Source organism: Microchirus variegatus (assembly GCF_963457635.1).
Source record: "Microchirus variegatus genome assembly, chromosome: 17".
NCBI classification, from domain to species: Eukaryota; Metazoa; Chordata; class Actinopteri; order Pleuronectiformes; family Soleidae; genus Microchirus; species Microchirus variegatus.
The window spans coordinates 8,686,939-8,704,386 of NC_139818.1; the positions used below are offsets into that span (position 1 = coordinate 8,686,939).

General features: G+C 40.5%; 1 protein-coding gene across 1 annotated transcript in view; it reads left to right on the forward strand.

Moving 5' to 3' along the window:
* The window catches only part of LOC310939461 (protocadherin-15-like), a gene marked incomplete at its 3' end in the record, with an annotated part of 234,158 nt that overhangs the window by 99,456 nt on the left and 117,254 nt on the right, over positions 1-17,448 (forward strand). The window contains exons 16-19 of the mRNA XM_083904226.1: positions 3,325-3,457; positions 7,607-7,686; positions 12,072-12,165; positions 15,881-16,009. Of these exons, the coding sequence (XP_083760352.1) occupies positions 3,325-3,457; positions 7,607-7,686; positions 12,072-12,165; positions 15,881-16,009 (436 nt within the window). The remainder of the gene's footprint in view (positions 1-3,324; positions 3,458-7,606; positions 7,687-12,071; positions 12,166-15,880; positions 16,010-17,448) is intronic.

The following is a 17,448-nucleotide window of genomic DNA, read 5'->3' on the forward strand; positions in this document are numbered from 1 at the left end:
CATACGGATGCAGTTCGAAGAGACTGTGTAGTCTCTTGTGAGATGGGTCCTTGAGGATGTTCCCTGCCCTCTTTCGAGTCCTGGAGGAGTACAAGTCATGGATAGAGGGCAGGGGGGCTTCGATGATGCACTCTGCAGTTCTCACAGTGCGCTCATAGTCCTGTTTGGTGGCAGCTCCAAACCACACAGTGATGGAGCAGCAGCTATCAGGACAGTCCATGTTTCCTTACAAGCCGCAGAAAGTTCATTAGCTGCTGGGTCCTCTTGAGGATGGAGCTCCTTCAGATCCTGAGAGATGGTCGTGCCCAAGAATCTGAAGTTTTCCGTGGTAAACACAGGGCTGCTGAGGATTGTGAGGGGGCAGTGCTGAGGAGTGTCGCTATCATCTCCACTGTCTTGAATGAGTTCGGTTCCAGGTTGTTCTGACTCCACCAGAGCAACAGCTGATCCAGTCTCTGTCAATATACAGACCTCCCCCCGCCGCCGTTCTGGATGAGGCTGATGACAGTGGTGTCATCTGCAAACTTCAGGAGCTTCACATAGGGGTCCGAGGAGGTGCGGTCATTTGTGTAGAGGGAGAAGTTGATACGGTGAAAATGATATTTACTCACAGTCTCATCTTCTATATCTGCCTGATATTTCACAAACACAGCATGTCCTGTTCCTGTTTCAAAGTAAAAGCCCTCAAGCATTCCAGCCTTTTTTTTAAACAAAGTTTATCCGCAGCACTGACGGATGCACAGCTTCATATTGGAGAAACCTGATGTTTAATTGAGTACAGTGTGTACATGTGGATTTTTTAAAAGCAAACTTTATGTAAAATAAAGCAGAAACTCAACAGCAGGAGACGTGTAGGTCAATTAATCCATAGTTTAATGTTTTCACAGGTATTTTTCAGCATGACCCTCGAGTGGTATTTTAGAGATTTAATCACAATGCCCTTTTCCTGCTTTGTTGCTATTGGTTTACAATATACAAATACATACATATGTACACTACTGCTCAAAAGTTTTAGAACACCCCAAGCTTTCCAGTATTGTATTGAAATTCAAGCCATTCAAGTCCAATGAATATCTTGAAATGGTACAAAGGTAAGTAGTGAACTGCTAGAGGTTAAAAAAAGGTAAGGTTACCCAAAACGAAAAGAAGAAAGTCAAGGTGTCAGTGAGTACAGTTTCCCTTCGCTGAGAAACTGGGAGAAACTCTGACAGGAAGAGGTCTGGCAGACCTTATGCCACAATAGAATCAGAAGTTTCTGAGAGTCAACAGCTTGCGTGATAGGCAGCTCATCATCATCATCACCATCCTTTCGCTTACTCGACAAAACTCAAACTTTGATTAATCAGTCCATAACATCTTCTTCCAGACTTCAGTAGCCCATTGGCAATGTTTCATGGCCCAGGCAAGCCTCTTCTACTTATTCTGACGTCTTAGCAATGGCTTTCTCGCTGCAACTTGACCGTTCAAACCTGCAACTGAGCTTACTACGACCACTATTAAGCTGTGCTTGAGGCCTGTGAGCTGCCTATTATGCAAGCTGTTGACTCTCAGAAACTTGTCTTCTGATTCTGTTGTGGCTTTGGGTCTGCCAGACCTCTTCCTGTCAGAGTTTCTCCCAGTTTCTGAGTGCCTTTTGATGGTGAAGGAAACTGTACTCACCGACACCTTGATTTTCATCTTTTTGTTTTGGGTAACCTTACCTTTTTTTTACCTCTAGCAGTTCACTACTTACCTTTGTAACCATTTCAAGCTATTCATTGGACTTGAATGGCTTAATTAAATATATATATCACTTTAACTCACTCATATGTTGACTGTGACACATTTATGTTTGATTCATTACTGCACCAGTGTAGTGTTTCATGAAGCAACCTTGGTCCATTGTTTAGCCGCCTACTGTAGTGTGGTCCAAAGTTCTGTGTAACTGATGTTGCTGCTGCACAACGCTTTGAGCTGGTGCACTAGACTTACTGTATGTTCCACCTGCAGTAACTTTATTTGTTGAATTTTCCTCACCGAGCTGCTGTCGTTTATAAAAGGGTAATACTGTTCTAAAATCTCCAGAGCCAGACCAGAAACACCTTTATGGTTAAATAACTGGCATTTTCAACCACAGTCTATAGTGAAATGAGTTAATAGTTGCATCCCTACTGCATATACAAATCACGGGTAAAAGGCTAGTAAATATTTATCTGGCAACCCCCCAAAAAAATCTCCTCTGACCCATCTGTGAGTCCACACCCAGTCTCTGGGAATGACTGCCCTCAATATTACCTTGATAGAGCGAGTGTCACTTTGCGTTGCGTTGAGTCTGACTTTAATTTGCTGTTTGCACTGCGTTATCTCTCAATTGTGTACGGCAGACAAGTTGCTGGAGGGCTGAAGAATGCCAACTATGACCCAGGTAATTCAATCTTTACAGAAAGATAAACTGACACAAGGATACGAGCTGTTAGCGGCACCAGAAATAAACCGCTTCATCAATTGCGGGTCATTACGGTGACATGTGCGATGTTGACTGAAAAATGTCACTGAGTGCACCTTATTAAATGTCCAGTGTTATTTGTCAAACAGGAAAGACGAGCAATTAAGACTTTTACAAAGCATAACAATCTGCCGCAGATATTAATCAAAAATGTGTTTTCACTTGAACTTCAAAGTTAATTGGTCTTTTTTTTAACAGTTTGTTGGCTTTAAAGCCTTTTCTCCCATAAACATTTAACTTAATTAACGTTCCATACCTGTTAAGTAATTTCCAGATTAATCTATCATCCACAGTTGGTTTAGCAGCTCTTGCTGTATCACAGTATTTAATAGAAGTCCATGTACATTCACTCCATTCTCTCCCCTATACAGTTCTGTATATTTGTACAACACACTTCACAATTTGTTCTATTAAAAGTTTATTAGTTCTGGTGCAGAAAATGTTCTCAAGTGAAACAGCAGCAAACTTGTGCATGAATTAATAACTGCAACAGAAAAAGGAGTTTCGCCAAAATGCTCAAAGATTCAGAAAAAAGTCTGTGTGTCTGTGCCACTCAAACTGCTGTGGACTTCACACTCCCAATCGATTACTTAAATACAGCTTGAAGTGCAAGGGAAACAAACACTGGTCAACCACTCTAAACTTGAATAATGGACCACTCACTTTCTCTGACACTGCTTTTTTTTATACCTGCTATCCTCATGAGGTTCCTACGACTCTCATCCTTTTCCACCCCTCATCTGTTTCGACCTTTTTCTGCAACTCTGTTTCTGCAACTGCCCAGTGTGTCCAATTTGTCTCAGCTCATCTCACCTCCTTGTCTTGTCTTCTCTTTCTAGGTCATCAATTACCACTGTCTACATTGACGTTTTGCCCCCGAACAATCAAAGTCCTCCCCGTTTCCCGCAGCAACAGTACAGCCTGGAGGTCAGCGAAGCCATGAGGACTGGAGCTACACTGCTCAACCTGCAGGTACCATTGTGCCCTCTGTTTCTACCGTCGATGTTTTTTTTGACAGTTTACAATCACTGACTCATGACCTGTAGTGAAACAGTATATCAATTATGTCTAATTACTGCTTAACTTGTTTGATAATTAAAGATTTGTCTAGCTTTGAATGGTACAACAATGTTAATATTAGCTGACTTTTTTATTTGTTCATTACACTGATTTACACTGTGCTCGCTTGCTGGTAAGATTGCTACACATGATAATTACTACCATTGTGCTGAGGAATTGCAGCTGGTATTATTCCATTACACAGTTCTAGCAGGACTCGGCTCAGCTCGACTCTACTCATTATTGTTTTTTTTTTCGCTTTTCCATTAGAGATAGTACCTGGTACCTGCTGCTTTTTTTTTTAGTACCTGCTCTGTTCCAAGTGAGCTGAAAATAAATAAAATGCCGATAATCCTGAAAACGTGTTAATCACCTACATTTAGCAAGGACATTTCTATCATTTTAATATTTAACAGAGGAGTCTGTTGTATTTAGCGACCGCACTGACAAAAGCCGCCGATCATGAGCCGAATCACAACCTGTTCAGCTGTATTTCAATTCAGGGACTGTGTCAGATGGAGTCCGCGCTCCGCTCATGGAGGAAGTACTGAATTAATCTTTTTAATTTACCGATTCTAATGATTCAGTACAACCAAAATAGCTGCTTTGCTCATCACTAGTTGTAGTAGTAGTAGTGTGTGTGTCACGCAGTTTCATGCAGCTGTGCACACCCACATTGAGAAGGTACTTAATAATGGTAAACGAGTAGTGCTAGAACTGTGTAATGGAAAAGCACCATAAGTGTGGTTGTACACTTGTTCCCGTTGCCAGCTGGCAAAACTGGGAACAAGTAGGCCAAGGGCCATTTTATGTTTTTTTACAGATTCTGAAACTGTGATTTATAAGCTTTCCAACAATGTCTAACACATAATCGGATCATAATTGAAGAAGATGTGGTCATTTGAATGTAGGCACTCCTCAAACTGCTTTAGGGAGAATTTTAGCCTCAAAGAGTTACACCCTCTGGGAGCCAAGAGACAGAATCATCACATTTACATAGCACAACTGTTCTAGCTGTCAGTGAAACCACACCTCTCTGTATGAGCTACTTCTCATCACAGAAACTGGAGCACAGATACTATTGTGGTGAGCTACACTGCTACACAGAACAATACATATACAATATATAAAAAAAACAACTGGACATAATAACCTCTTAAGATTTCAAATGAAATAACTTGAAAAAAATATATAGGAAGGGGGGTGGCTTATTCTGTCATTGTTTGTCCTTACATTTGTGTAGTCATATTTCCATTATCTGTTTTTGTTGTTTCATAAAAATGAAAATGAAAATATACTTCATACACTTAAGAGTTAGAAGGATCAAAGATGGATACATATTTCTAATATCAAATCAAATGAAATACATGTAAGTGGCTCTGGGGTGTAGTGTGGATGGATCAGTCTGTTAATGAGCTGATGATGTGCTAACTCTCAGCTAGTTGCTGAATCCTTAGCATCACAGTCAATACTTAATACAAAAGCTGTGTCATTCACACATTATTCAAGCACATTCTAAAACAACAATACTGAGCTAGCCAGAGGTGGCCCAAGGCATAAGCAAACTAAGCAGCCATTTGGGGGCCCCCTGGTGATCAGGTGTGGGAGGACAAATATAGGTTATCATTATGTTTATATTGTTACATCATAGATACAGGCATATATCTCAATAGTGTTAATCAAATATATTTTTCCAAATCAAGTCCAGTATCACCACACACAGTGTTTCACTTTGAATATGAAAGTCCAAATTAAAAATAGGCCATGTGATTTTACCCCCCACAATGCAAAAAAAAAAAAGCAAACAAGAGTGACACTGGTTTGGAGTAAATAACACAGCTATAATATAGTTAATGCGATTTATCGAGGTACAAATCAGATTCAGCTTCGGGCCCAATAAATGTTTGTGCCGGCCCTGGAGCTAGTGAATAACAATGCAGCCACATAACGTTCTGAAACACACAGTGGATTATTAAAAGACAAAACATGTTTTAATCCCTGTATGTGACTTCGAATGAACACTAACTCAACATAGATTAACGACATAATGAAAACTCACCCCATTAGATGATATAAGGTTAATAAGAGGTTCGGGGTGATGCTATCATATCATCAAGGTATCCACTCATTCTCATGTCCTGATTTCTTTCGGGCACTAAATAATCCATCTGTTTATTGTTTTTGTGATGATTGAAGTCTGCTAACATTTATGCTAATGCGTTAGCATAAAGATTGGTAGCTTAAATGCTAACAAGTCCACTCACATAGCAGAAGTGAGAGCTGTGTCGGTCTCTGTCTTTGTTAAGAGGTACAGCCACAATTTAGTTCTTCTGCTTTTTTACTTGTCCATCTTTGTTCAATGGTGAACACACACCTCCACAGCAGCAGTGAGGAGACTCGCTGCCTTGACTGCATATTAGGTAGCCATGTGTTTTCTCTGTGATCGCTGATTTGCCAAAAATAAACAAAAGCACTGGAATGTGATATCACCACACCCTACCTAGGAATCAAGTCACAGAGATCAAAAAACTCTAATTCCAATACAAAGTTCATGTTTTTAAGACCCACAATACTGTGATATGAAGCATGTAGTGGCTTCCTCGAAACACAATTGCACAATTTAGAAAAAAACAAAAAAACAATTTCTTTACTCGTTTTGCGCTGGGTCAACTTGTTCACTCTTTTGCTGTGGCGGGCCACATGTGCTCCCTTTGCTGAGAGTGGGGCTGACACAGGTATGCTGTCATGGGAAAACATGGCTGCCAGCAGTGCCTTGTGAGAGATTGTCAGGTGTGCCGTGGGAAATTATCCAATTTCACCTAATTGGTCTAAAAACATTTTTTGAAAACAAATAATGAATTATCTGCAAATAATATGGGAATACATATTCAAGACACTATGATAAGAATGACTCAATTGTTAATATAGGCTACAGAGTATCATTTTTTAAACATTTTTGTTTGGTGGTGTGCCTCGTGATTTTTTCAATGAAAAAAATGTACCTTGGCTCAAAAAAGGTTGAAAAACGCTGGTCTAGAACATCTGGCAACACCCATAAACCATCCACTCACTATTTCCATGAAGCATTTATTCTTTCAAAGTGGTTAACATCCATGTTTATATTTTGCTATAGAATCTACTTCTGGATGTTTTCGTATGTGCTTCTTGGCTCCAACTGTTGGCGGCCATCTCGCTTTATTAGCCTATGTTGCTGTTGTGCTAGCTCCTTGCCTTTAACAGCCTTGAGCGTAAAACTAATTGGGGGAATGTTGCCTGGGGACAAGAGCTAAACACAGCTATATTTAGATACTCAGTATATGACTTCATTTGACCGTGGTTTTAAAGTTTTGTTTATATTTAAAAGTTACATACTACAGCTTTTACAAAAATAATGTCTTCATCTCACCATAGCTTTTTACCACCAGAAAATGAAGTTTGTGATGCTTTTGAATACTGTTCCCTCCCCACACCAAAGTCCATAATTAGAAATCAAGTACTTTACCTCACAGCCGACATCGTTTTTTTTATCAACTTGATCACCGAGTTGTACAAAATGTGTTTTATGACATCAGTGTTTGGAATCCTTTGTTCAAAGTGACCTAAATAACACAAACTTGCCAAAAGAGTACAACAGAAGACTCTCATTGTCTCCATAAGCTAAAAATATAAAAAACATTTTCATGGACTTTGGTGTTAGAGAGTGACAGGTTTACACAATTAATGTTCCACCTAGAAAGGGCTGTGTAATGGTGAGAAAAAATGGGAACTACATTCTTAGATTTAGAAGCCTTTGTGTCTCAGGCTGGTTCTTGATGCAAGAGGCGTGCACAGTGTAATAGCACTGTTTATGTGGCTATACCTCATGCAACCACACTTAAAATATTCCTCAACTGTCCTTTTAATATCACAGTCTCTTCACACCCTTTATGGTAACTGCAGAATACCTCCTGCGCAGAACTGCTGTTTAGAGATCGATGCAGTGACACTAATCGTAGAATTATAAGAAATATTATTATAATTTATGTTAAATAATGTGTCCGTCTCCTCTGTTTCCTTATTAAGGCGGTGGATCGTGAGAGGGACACGATCACCTACAGAATCTATAGTGGAGACCCACATGGACAGTTTGCTCTACAGGAAAAGTAAGTTTAAACACCTATAATTATTTTTTTTAATTTCATTTGAAGGAAGCCTTGCAGCTTGTTGACATTTTTATATTCCTGTCAGTTTATTTGTGTGCCGTAATTGTGTGTGCACAATTGTGCACATGCGCAATTTTGGTCTGTACAGTCTCACCATTAAGGGCTCAGGCTTCAGTGAGGTCTATGCACAAACACACCCACACACTCTCTCACATTCTCCCACGTTCGCAGACACACACACAGCTTTTGTTTTCGGTAATCATTTATTGTTCATTAAATGGGGAATGATCCTATCTTATCTGCATTGGCAGAGGGTGGAGGAGTAACCAAACAAAGGAAGCTACAACGGGGACAAAGTAAAAATATGGCGGACAAAGAGGGAGTTTAAGAGCTGAGAAGAAAATGATGAACAAGAGTGACAGACAAATGGGGATTTAAAGATGAGTATTCAGTTACAGAGCTGCTCAGAAATTCATAATGGCGAAGATTAAAGTCAAAGGGTTTTCATTTCTGCACAGTATGGCGCTGTCAGACGTCATAAAACTTTCTTAAATTTGGACAGGTATTTCAGCGTCTCAACTGGCTTTTCTGCATAACAATACCCAATTTCTTTTTATCATTGTACAAATGCATCATGCTATGCAGCTCTTATTGGCACAGAATCGACTGCTTCTGTGCAGAATGTGGCTCTCGGTTTTCTCTTGAGGGACCTCATTATTTTTAAAAGGGACCGGTGTGTAGGATTTAGGGCAGAGGTCTCAAACTTGTCATATCAATAAAGCATAATATCAATCAAGTCATAACAAGAGTTATTTCTGTCAGTTTTTAAAAATTAAGATTGATTAACAACATTTTTTTCTTGTGAATTATATGTCGTTCCAAGTCAACACAAATGCTTTTATTTTGAAATTATATAACATATCATACAAAATTGACATTGCTATATCATCATATTGCCCACCCCAACTGAACAGATGCTTTTTGCCAAAAAAGTTGGACTTTTTTTCACTTGAATGGCCTCCTGACCAGATTAAATGCTCAGTGGTCCCCAGGTCATTTGAGTTTGAGACCCCTGATTTTAGGGGTGAAGATGCATGTTGCAACCAACGGAATACCTTTTGCAAACAAGCATGGTGGTGTCTATAGAAGAGGAACCACACATTCATTCAGGTTATATTGAATTCATGAAAAAACAACAACATTAGTTTATCTATTCACTTTCTGTGATATGTAGCTGTTGATGGTAAAGCAGGTTGGGTTGTATATCCAGCCAAAGAAAGTGGATAATGCTGAGGTCAAACTGCAAGATTTAAACAGGATTAAAGTTTGATCTGGCAGACATAAGGTGTTGGGACCGATCGCCCTCAAAAATTAATCAATTTAAGCCTTACTGTGAGTCATACTGAATGACAATCAAGGATGGATGTGGGAAGGTTTTGACCTTCCGACAGAAGCTCGGGCATGTTTAATTTATTACTATTTCTTTTCTGCTTTTTTTCTGCTTTCTACAATGTGTTCCGTCTCATCAGTGATGGCCTCACCCTGCCTCACCTCTCTGACTTACTTCAGCTTCACGCTCCTTTACTAAGATCAGCTGCTCTTGGTCGTCCCAAAGACGAGGCTGCAGCTCAGGGGGGTTCAGGGTTTTAAATCCATCCATCCGTCTTCTACCGCTTTATCCTCCACATGAGGGTCGCGGGGGGGGCTGTACAAATCTCAGCTAACATAGTCCATCGCAGGGCCACATGCATAGGTAACAACCACCTACTCTCACACTCACGCCTACAGTCAATTTAGAGTGCCCAGTTTCCCAGTTTCTGTACTGTAGGAGGAAGCCCACAATACACGGAGAACATGCAAACTCCATGGAGGATAAAGTGGTAGAAAATGAATAGATGTTGATGAAATGATGGATGTGCAAAAGTAACAAACAAACAATCTGAGTAGTATAAGAGGAGCAAAGTTGCCTCAAGTTCTCTGTGAACGATGAACAGTCCAAACTGTACTATTCTCTCCAACCAAAGGTCATCTTTTTGTTTCTTTTGGGCTTTTCTGAACACAACACACCGAGTAACACACACACACACACACAGCTTTTAGATTCACGTTAGTTTTTACAGTTTTCTTTCTGTCATCACCTCAGCCGTTATGATTACACTGGTTGAGTTCCATCTTGTAGTCAGTCATGGCACACACGTGTGGATCTGTACATGTGATTGGTTAATTTGACATCGTGACCATTGTAACCGACCAATAAATCGTAAAGTCTGACTTTGTCACTCATTAGAGATGCATGACAATATTACACTCAATAAAGTACGAGTTTTCCTTTTTATTGTTCCAATAATTTAATTCTGTTTGATAAATTGACCTGATAAGTGTATGATGGGTTATTTTTCTTAACCTAAAGTTACTGCACTGTTCAGCCCATACAGTAGCTAATGAAGGAGCCAAAATGCATTTAAATCAATATGTAAATCATTTGGGGGTGAAAAATAATCAGTCAATGCTGACTTGAAAGATGACTGCTGATTTTGATTCAGATTAAAGCCCCTTGGCTTTTCATTCTTTCTCTCTTTTTTTTCATACATTTGGTTTTTTTGGTTAAGTTTTTGCTTTCAACTTTTTTTCCATTGTGAGATTATATGTCCATTTATTGAATGGTATTTGATAACTGAACAGAAATGTTATTAAAGGAGCGATATACTGATTCAGTTATTTGAGTGTGTTTTCTGAACTGACAGCTACATAAGAATAATGTCCTGTTGAGTCATTATAATAAGCACACCCCAGAGGGCATTTCTTTATGTCAGGGTGAGAGAAGTGTTAATATGGTCAGGCAAAGTACCCATAATCCCAAAACACTAAAGAAAATAGACTTCTGAGTTTTAAAGCTTTCATGGTATGTTATCAACACTTGTAAATGACTACTAAAGGTGGAATTTGTTAGACAAATTAACGTTCTGAGAAAACAAGAGTGCACCACTGAGCTATGCCAATGTTAAGCAGAGTGAGCACAGAAATTGGCAAATGACTGGATCTGACATGTGAAAGATCCACATCCTGTTTTTTTTCACATAACAAGGGATTATTAGCATTTCCATAATATATATTTTTTTTAATTACTGGTAACGTTTCTGATTGTTGAGACACCTGATGTCAGATGGTAGTGATCACGATGACACATTCTCAAGTTTCTCATATCAGGTGTGTTCAAGTTTTAGGTGATCAAGCTCTGCTATAATCACACAACCATGCCAAACATGAACCACTCTTTCACGACCACAAAACAATTGTATTTCATTTGGTTCTTTAGTTCTTAAGATTTCAGCTTTCTAGCTATCAGCTCACTAAACACAAAATCTTCCCTGAGTCTTCGGTATAAGTTTGCCTTGCTTTGTTAAACCACTCGCTCCGAAAAAAACATCTGCTTTTTAGCTCGCAGAGAAATGAGGGACATGGTCTGCTGCCAAGTTTATGTCTGCTGTCAACACTGCTCCTTAAAGAGCAGTCAAGAGAAGTTGGGAAACACTGCTGGCTCAGTGGTTTAAAAACTCTCTGTCCATGTCTGAATAAGCAAAAACAGATTTTAAAGAGGATGACATGGATGCCACCCCTTCGACGGACCGGCAACCAGTCCAGAGTGTATCCTGAATGTCTCCTTATGCCTGCTTCATGTGGAGGATAAAGCATTGAGTGAGAGTGACATGGATAGCCACATTCTCTGATTGATTGTCATTGGACTACCAGCGATAAAAGAAAAGAGTTATTCCTCATGAGATCAACATTTTTATGCTTTAATCATGTACTACCTGCAATACCACCTCCTTTAAGAATAGTACCAAAATAACCAGCTGCAACCCTTGGAACACCACAGTTAATGGTACACTGAGTGGAGCTAGACGGACACAATGTCACACTGTGTACTGTATCATCGGGTATTGTTCTTGATGAGAAAACCCCCACACCAGAAAGTCGGCTGTCTTCCATGTTTAGCCACTATATGTTGTTGTGCTGTGCTGTGCTGTAGCTGCATTGGCGCTATTGCCAAATCTAAACAGAAATCCCTATGACAAAAAGATCCTCCCTTACCGTAATTGGAAATACAATACTTATATTACTAATAATATACTTATAATACTTATATATACTTATATATATTTGGAAGCTGCTATCGCTCCGTGAGTCATGTCATGAGGACTTTGACCCTTATCGCTCACGCGGCACAGATCTGTGCTGCAGGTGTACCTGTGGTAATTTGCGGTGGGAAAACTGCACAACTCCTTATATGGACATCCTGGGGGTGTTTTAGTACCTTCTTAAAAACGGGGAAAAAGTTTTATTTTGTGCTCTGATCTATTAACTGAACTGCTTTCTCTCTCCAGTTCAGGGTATTTGGTTCTGGACAAACCTCTGGACAGAGAGCTTCTGGATTATTATACCCTGGTGGTCACAGCCTCAGATGGACGACCAGATGGGGTAAGAACCACATAAATATGAATGGGTTGTCTGTACTTGACTTGTTTCACATTTTCGGTGGAATTTAACAGAGCTGCTCGTCTAAGGGAATCTAAATCATTCCCTCAGTGCAACTCCACAAACAACAGCTGTGGTATTATTTGAAAATTATTTGAATTGCTTGTCATCTGCTTATAGCCATAATCATAACCATTATCATGAAAATAAATGGACCAAATCCATTTATACCAATGACTTTTGGATGAATATGCACGCTGAAATATTTAAATAATCAAACGCCTATGAGAAATAATGGGAAACACTAGATTTGGGCTTGGCCACCGTGAAAAGAGTAAGAGGTTTAGAAAATGGATGAGTGGAAAAACGAACATAAGAAATTTACAACTGAAGAAAAAGTGTCTCTCGTTCATATGTGATGGAGTTTGGAATTACAAGGCTGAAGCTGGCTAAAAGTGGAATTCATAGTGTTTTATATCCTCCCTTTTCGGCCATTTCTTCGCAGATAGGCACTTTCTTTTTTTTGAATTCCATAGTGGAGGTTTTTGGAACACATTCCCAAGTTTCTTGTTCCAAAAATTCAAAAATAAAGCTCAAGTTTTTAACTTGTTGCTCCAGCCTATCAGCTAAACATGACTTTCCCATTGCATGTCTGAAGTGGCAGAACTATGCAGGATTTTTATCCTAATTTAACCACTTTGTGATGGTTAATGTCTAACGTGAGGCACCCACAACAAGTTTTAGAGGAGGATTCTTCTGGACATTGACTCAGACTTTACAATCATGTATTATTATATATATATATATATTTTTTAATCTTCTCAATAACGTGATTGTCCGTCATTGAAAAGTGCTACATGGTATTTTAATAACCTTTAATAAAACTTAACAACCACCAGTGTGTCCCTCAATCCTGCCTTGTGGTTTTAAAACGACATGAAAATTGTCCCTGTGAATGCAGTTCATTTTCATACGACTACGGGGAAGGCACTAAAATGTATTCAGAGTGCCTTTCACACGGAGCCATGTTGCACATTTAATGTGCAAAATGTGAAAACAAAACCTCATTTGGATTTGTTTACTCCTTGGCCAGGGCTGTTTGCAAAAAAATATAGGAGTGCATGCCCTTCCTCACCTTCCTAACTGGTCACAGATCATTCTCTCCCCTTCTCTTCCTCCCCCTTCGCTTTTAAAAGTCAAATCATTAGTCGCCATCACATGAAAGTCAAATAGAGACTTTGGATGGAGTCGCCCCCTGCACCCCTCTCTCCCCTCCTTCGTCCTTCTTAACCATTCCACCTTTCATCAATTTCTCTTTCTTGCGTCTGTTCCTCCTCCCAATCATCCATCTCTTTCACTGGTGTTAAAAGAGTTTGTCTCCCCCCTCTATGCTGACCCCCCCCACCCTCCCTCCCTCCCCACCCAATGTCCATTAAAATAAAAGGTTAAGTTTAAGGTCCCTTTGAACACAAAAATTCTGATTTGGATAGCCTGACCTTTTCTCAAACATGCACACGCACGCATGCACACACACACACTTGCAAAGAATATGGAGGGGAAACAGTATATAGAGAAGGGAAGAGGAGAGAGAGTGAGAGAAGTGTTATTATTACCTCAACAATTGTATCCATGCAGAGGTCTGTGAAGGAGCCTTGACACGCACATTCTCACTCAGTAGATTGCAGTCTTGACCATGACAATTAGTGTATTATCGCTGTGCCCCAAAGGTCTTAAAGATGGAGAATGTCTAAAATTAGATTGAGCATTTTTTTCTGCTCGACACTCCATTAGTTCTTGAATTAGAAGATAAGTGTGTGTGTGTGTGTGTGTGTGTGAGAGAGAGAGAGAGAGAGAGAGGGGGATGAAAGAAAGGATAAGGCGAATAAAAGATTGTGAAGTTTTTAGTTTCCTTATATGGGGCTATTAATCAGCATCAGTCTGCAGGCCTTGGGTTGTCTTCACACACTCGCACGCGCACACAGTTGAGTGTTTGTGTCCCCTATTATTGGATGTCTCATCATGAGCGTCAGACTACAAAGTTCTTAATTGGCTATTTGGCCAGTGAATCCATCATACTGCCACACATTATGGACCCAACGAGCTGCAGCAGTGAACCCGGCCACTACTGTACAGACATGTGCATCATAGGACGCAGCTCAGGAGTTTAGCGATCTGTCTGAAAACGTTTGTGTTAGATCTTCGGTGGCTCGTCTCGGTGCCGTCACGGCATCCTCAGTCTTTCCTACAGACTTTTCACAGGAGGCAGATGTATTCCCAATAAGATCATTGGCGCTCATCCTCCTCCTCTTCCTCGCATACGTATACATATGAGATTAGATTAAGATGGGGCAGGAGATAAGGGGACTCTGATTTTGTTTCATTTTCTTTGCACTCTGGTCAAAATGGTTCACCTCCACTCCAATCACATACCCTGATACAGTAGAAAAGTATTTCAGATTTTTCTCCAACTACCACCAGAGGAACCTTGCGTAGTGTACACGTACCACAGTTTAAGAACCATCAGTCCAAAGCAAAGTTCACAGTACAACACTTTCATAGCTGTGCGATCACTATGAAAAATGCACTCCATGGTGACTTATCGTCTGAATATTCAAATTACATTAGGAATAGAATCCATGGATTATTTGACTTTAGAAAAGAGTTTACAACAACAATTCAACATGGTACTTGGCGATGCACTTTCTTCAAACTAACTTCACCGCTGTCTCTTTTAAGGGAGGTAGAAAGTGTCAGGGCTCCAGCCAAAAACCTACACAACAGACTTTGAATTACCTGTCTACATCACACAGAATTTTGTCAGAGGCAAATTCTCCTCACCGTGCCTTCACCTTCAGTCAGACTAGGGCTTTGACCCAGAGAAATGAATGGCCGAATGAGCTGTGGAAAACATGTTGATGTCCAGGCCAGTGCAAAACTGATGAGATGGAGTTTTTAGGCTCCTGCCGGTTCAAATAAGGTATGTTAAATTTCATGGATGGTAGAAAAACTCAAAATTGTACCAACTAACTGGCAGCTAACATTGCTTTGGTCTCTGAAAAATATATGCTGGTGAAAAGAAAGTAGTCCAGTTTAATGGCATAGTGGACTGGATAAGTGGACATGTGTAGTGAATCCCATGCAGACCAGCATCATCGCTATGTTTGTCGTATTTCCCTTTTATTGACATTCGTTTCAGCAATCATGGTCGGTTACCCATCAGCGTCCGTACTGTCCTCCAACTCCCAACTTTCACTTTAGCAAAACATCAGCAGCACATGGAGCTTTCCACAAAATGATATTCTTTAACTAAGAGATTGAACAGCATTAAAACACTAAGAACAAACTTAACACGAAGTCCAGACTTGTTGCATCCCTGCTCAGCAAAGGCTTAGCTAGTCTCTAAGTATGTTTTACATATTGTCCATAATAGTGCATATCTTTACCACCAATAACACTTTTTTTTTTAACACATTGAGAGACATTTTTAATCACCTTTTTTGAGTAAACAGGACAAAGGAGAGGGAGAGAGCAAGATGGCAAGCAAAGTGTGTTGCATATTAGCAAGAGGAATCAGGATGGGAAAATAAAGCCAGTTGCATTTAACAATTCATAACAATTGTCAGACATTTCCAGTGTAAAAAAAAAGTTAAATTCTGAAAATATAAAATAGGGTGTTGTTTCAACTGACCAGTAACACTGTGTGTGTGTGTGTGTGCAGACCTCCACTGCGTCGGTGAACATTGTCGTGACAGATGTTAATGACAATGACCCGCTCTTCGATACTTCACTGCCAGTGAACCTCACTGTCAGTGAGGAGCAGGATGATGCCTACGTTGGACAAGTCAAGGTAGGGGACACACACACACACACACACACACACACACACACACACACACACACACACACACACACACACACACACACACACACACATACACACACACGCATCCACCGCCTCACCAGTGAACTGCTTCACAAGCACTTTACCCTTTTACTCATAAGCACTTCGCCTTTGATTTTTCTAAAACATAAGCACCTTTATGAAATGCCATATGCTGTGTATTTTCTCGTGTTGTTCCTTCTTATGTATTCACAAGTGTGATACAATACTTCATCTCCTGCTAAATGTGCATTTGAATGAACTGATTCTGATTCATAAACGAGTGAAATACTTCTTGTATACTGTCATGTCATGGTATATAAGCCTAATTATGAATGAAGGGGATCTCTGGCCCCGACTGTAAAACATTACAAGGGTGGAATTTAATCAAGGTGATGCAACGTGATGGTTTGTTTGCTGCATGTATTTGCATGTCTTTGTATATGGTAATACAGGGACTATTATAGAGCTGGAGAGTAAACATGGCAGTTGTGACCTTATGTGAGGACAGCAGACAGGAGGGTAATCTGCTTTTTAATTGCAGACATGCAGTGTAAAGAATTATCCATACAGTGACTCATTAAAACAACCCTCCCAAAGAATGCACAGTCATGACTGTGTGCTTAATAGGGATGGGAATTTCACACATTTTTAGAGTCGATTGTCGATGTCATTTTTATTTATTTTTTAACAGCAGCAGCAACAGCAGCAATGCGGGGGTGTAAACTATTCTACACTGTACTGCTTCATTTTAGGCTCAAGAACATGGCTATGATGTCCGTTATTGACCATCAGAACAGAGATAATAAAATTGAAAAATTAAAAAAATGCGGACTCTCCGCTGGAACGCGTGTCGCCACTTGCCAGACGGCTCAGGTTTTTGAACCTGCGCTTGTTAGGTGTCCACCAGAGTGAAGTACAGTGATCTTGACTGGGTGAGATGCCGTCTTCATTTGTGTAGCGCTTGTGTTATGTCCCCCCACCCACGAGCTGCGTGAAGTTGGGGGGGCCCCTGTCCCGGCCACAGCCACCGCCACACACCGCCCCCAAATCCAGTCAACGTCACACCTGTTTGTGCTTTGTTTTTGTGCCGTCTTTTGGACCCTGGGGTCTTCCGTCAGGTGTGACAAAGTGTTGACTTCCAGGGTTTAGGGGCAGTGTGTGGCAGTGTCTGTGGCCGGTCTGGGGGCCCCCCTGGGGCAGGTAAGCGTCTGTGAATGCCTGGGTGTGGAGCTCCAGGAGTGGCAGTGTCTGTGGCCGGTCTGGGGGGCCCCTGGGGCGGGTAAGCGTCTGTGAAAGCCTGGGTGTGGAGCTCCAGGAGTTAGTGAAAAAATGTCAAAGTGTTGACTTCCAGGATTTGGGGGCGGTGTGTGGCGGTGGCTGTGGCCGGGACAGGGGCCCCTTGG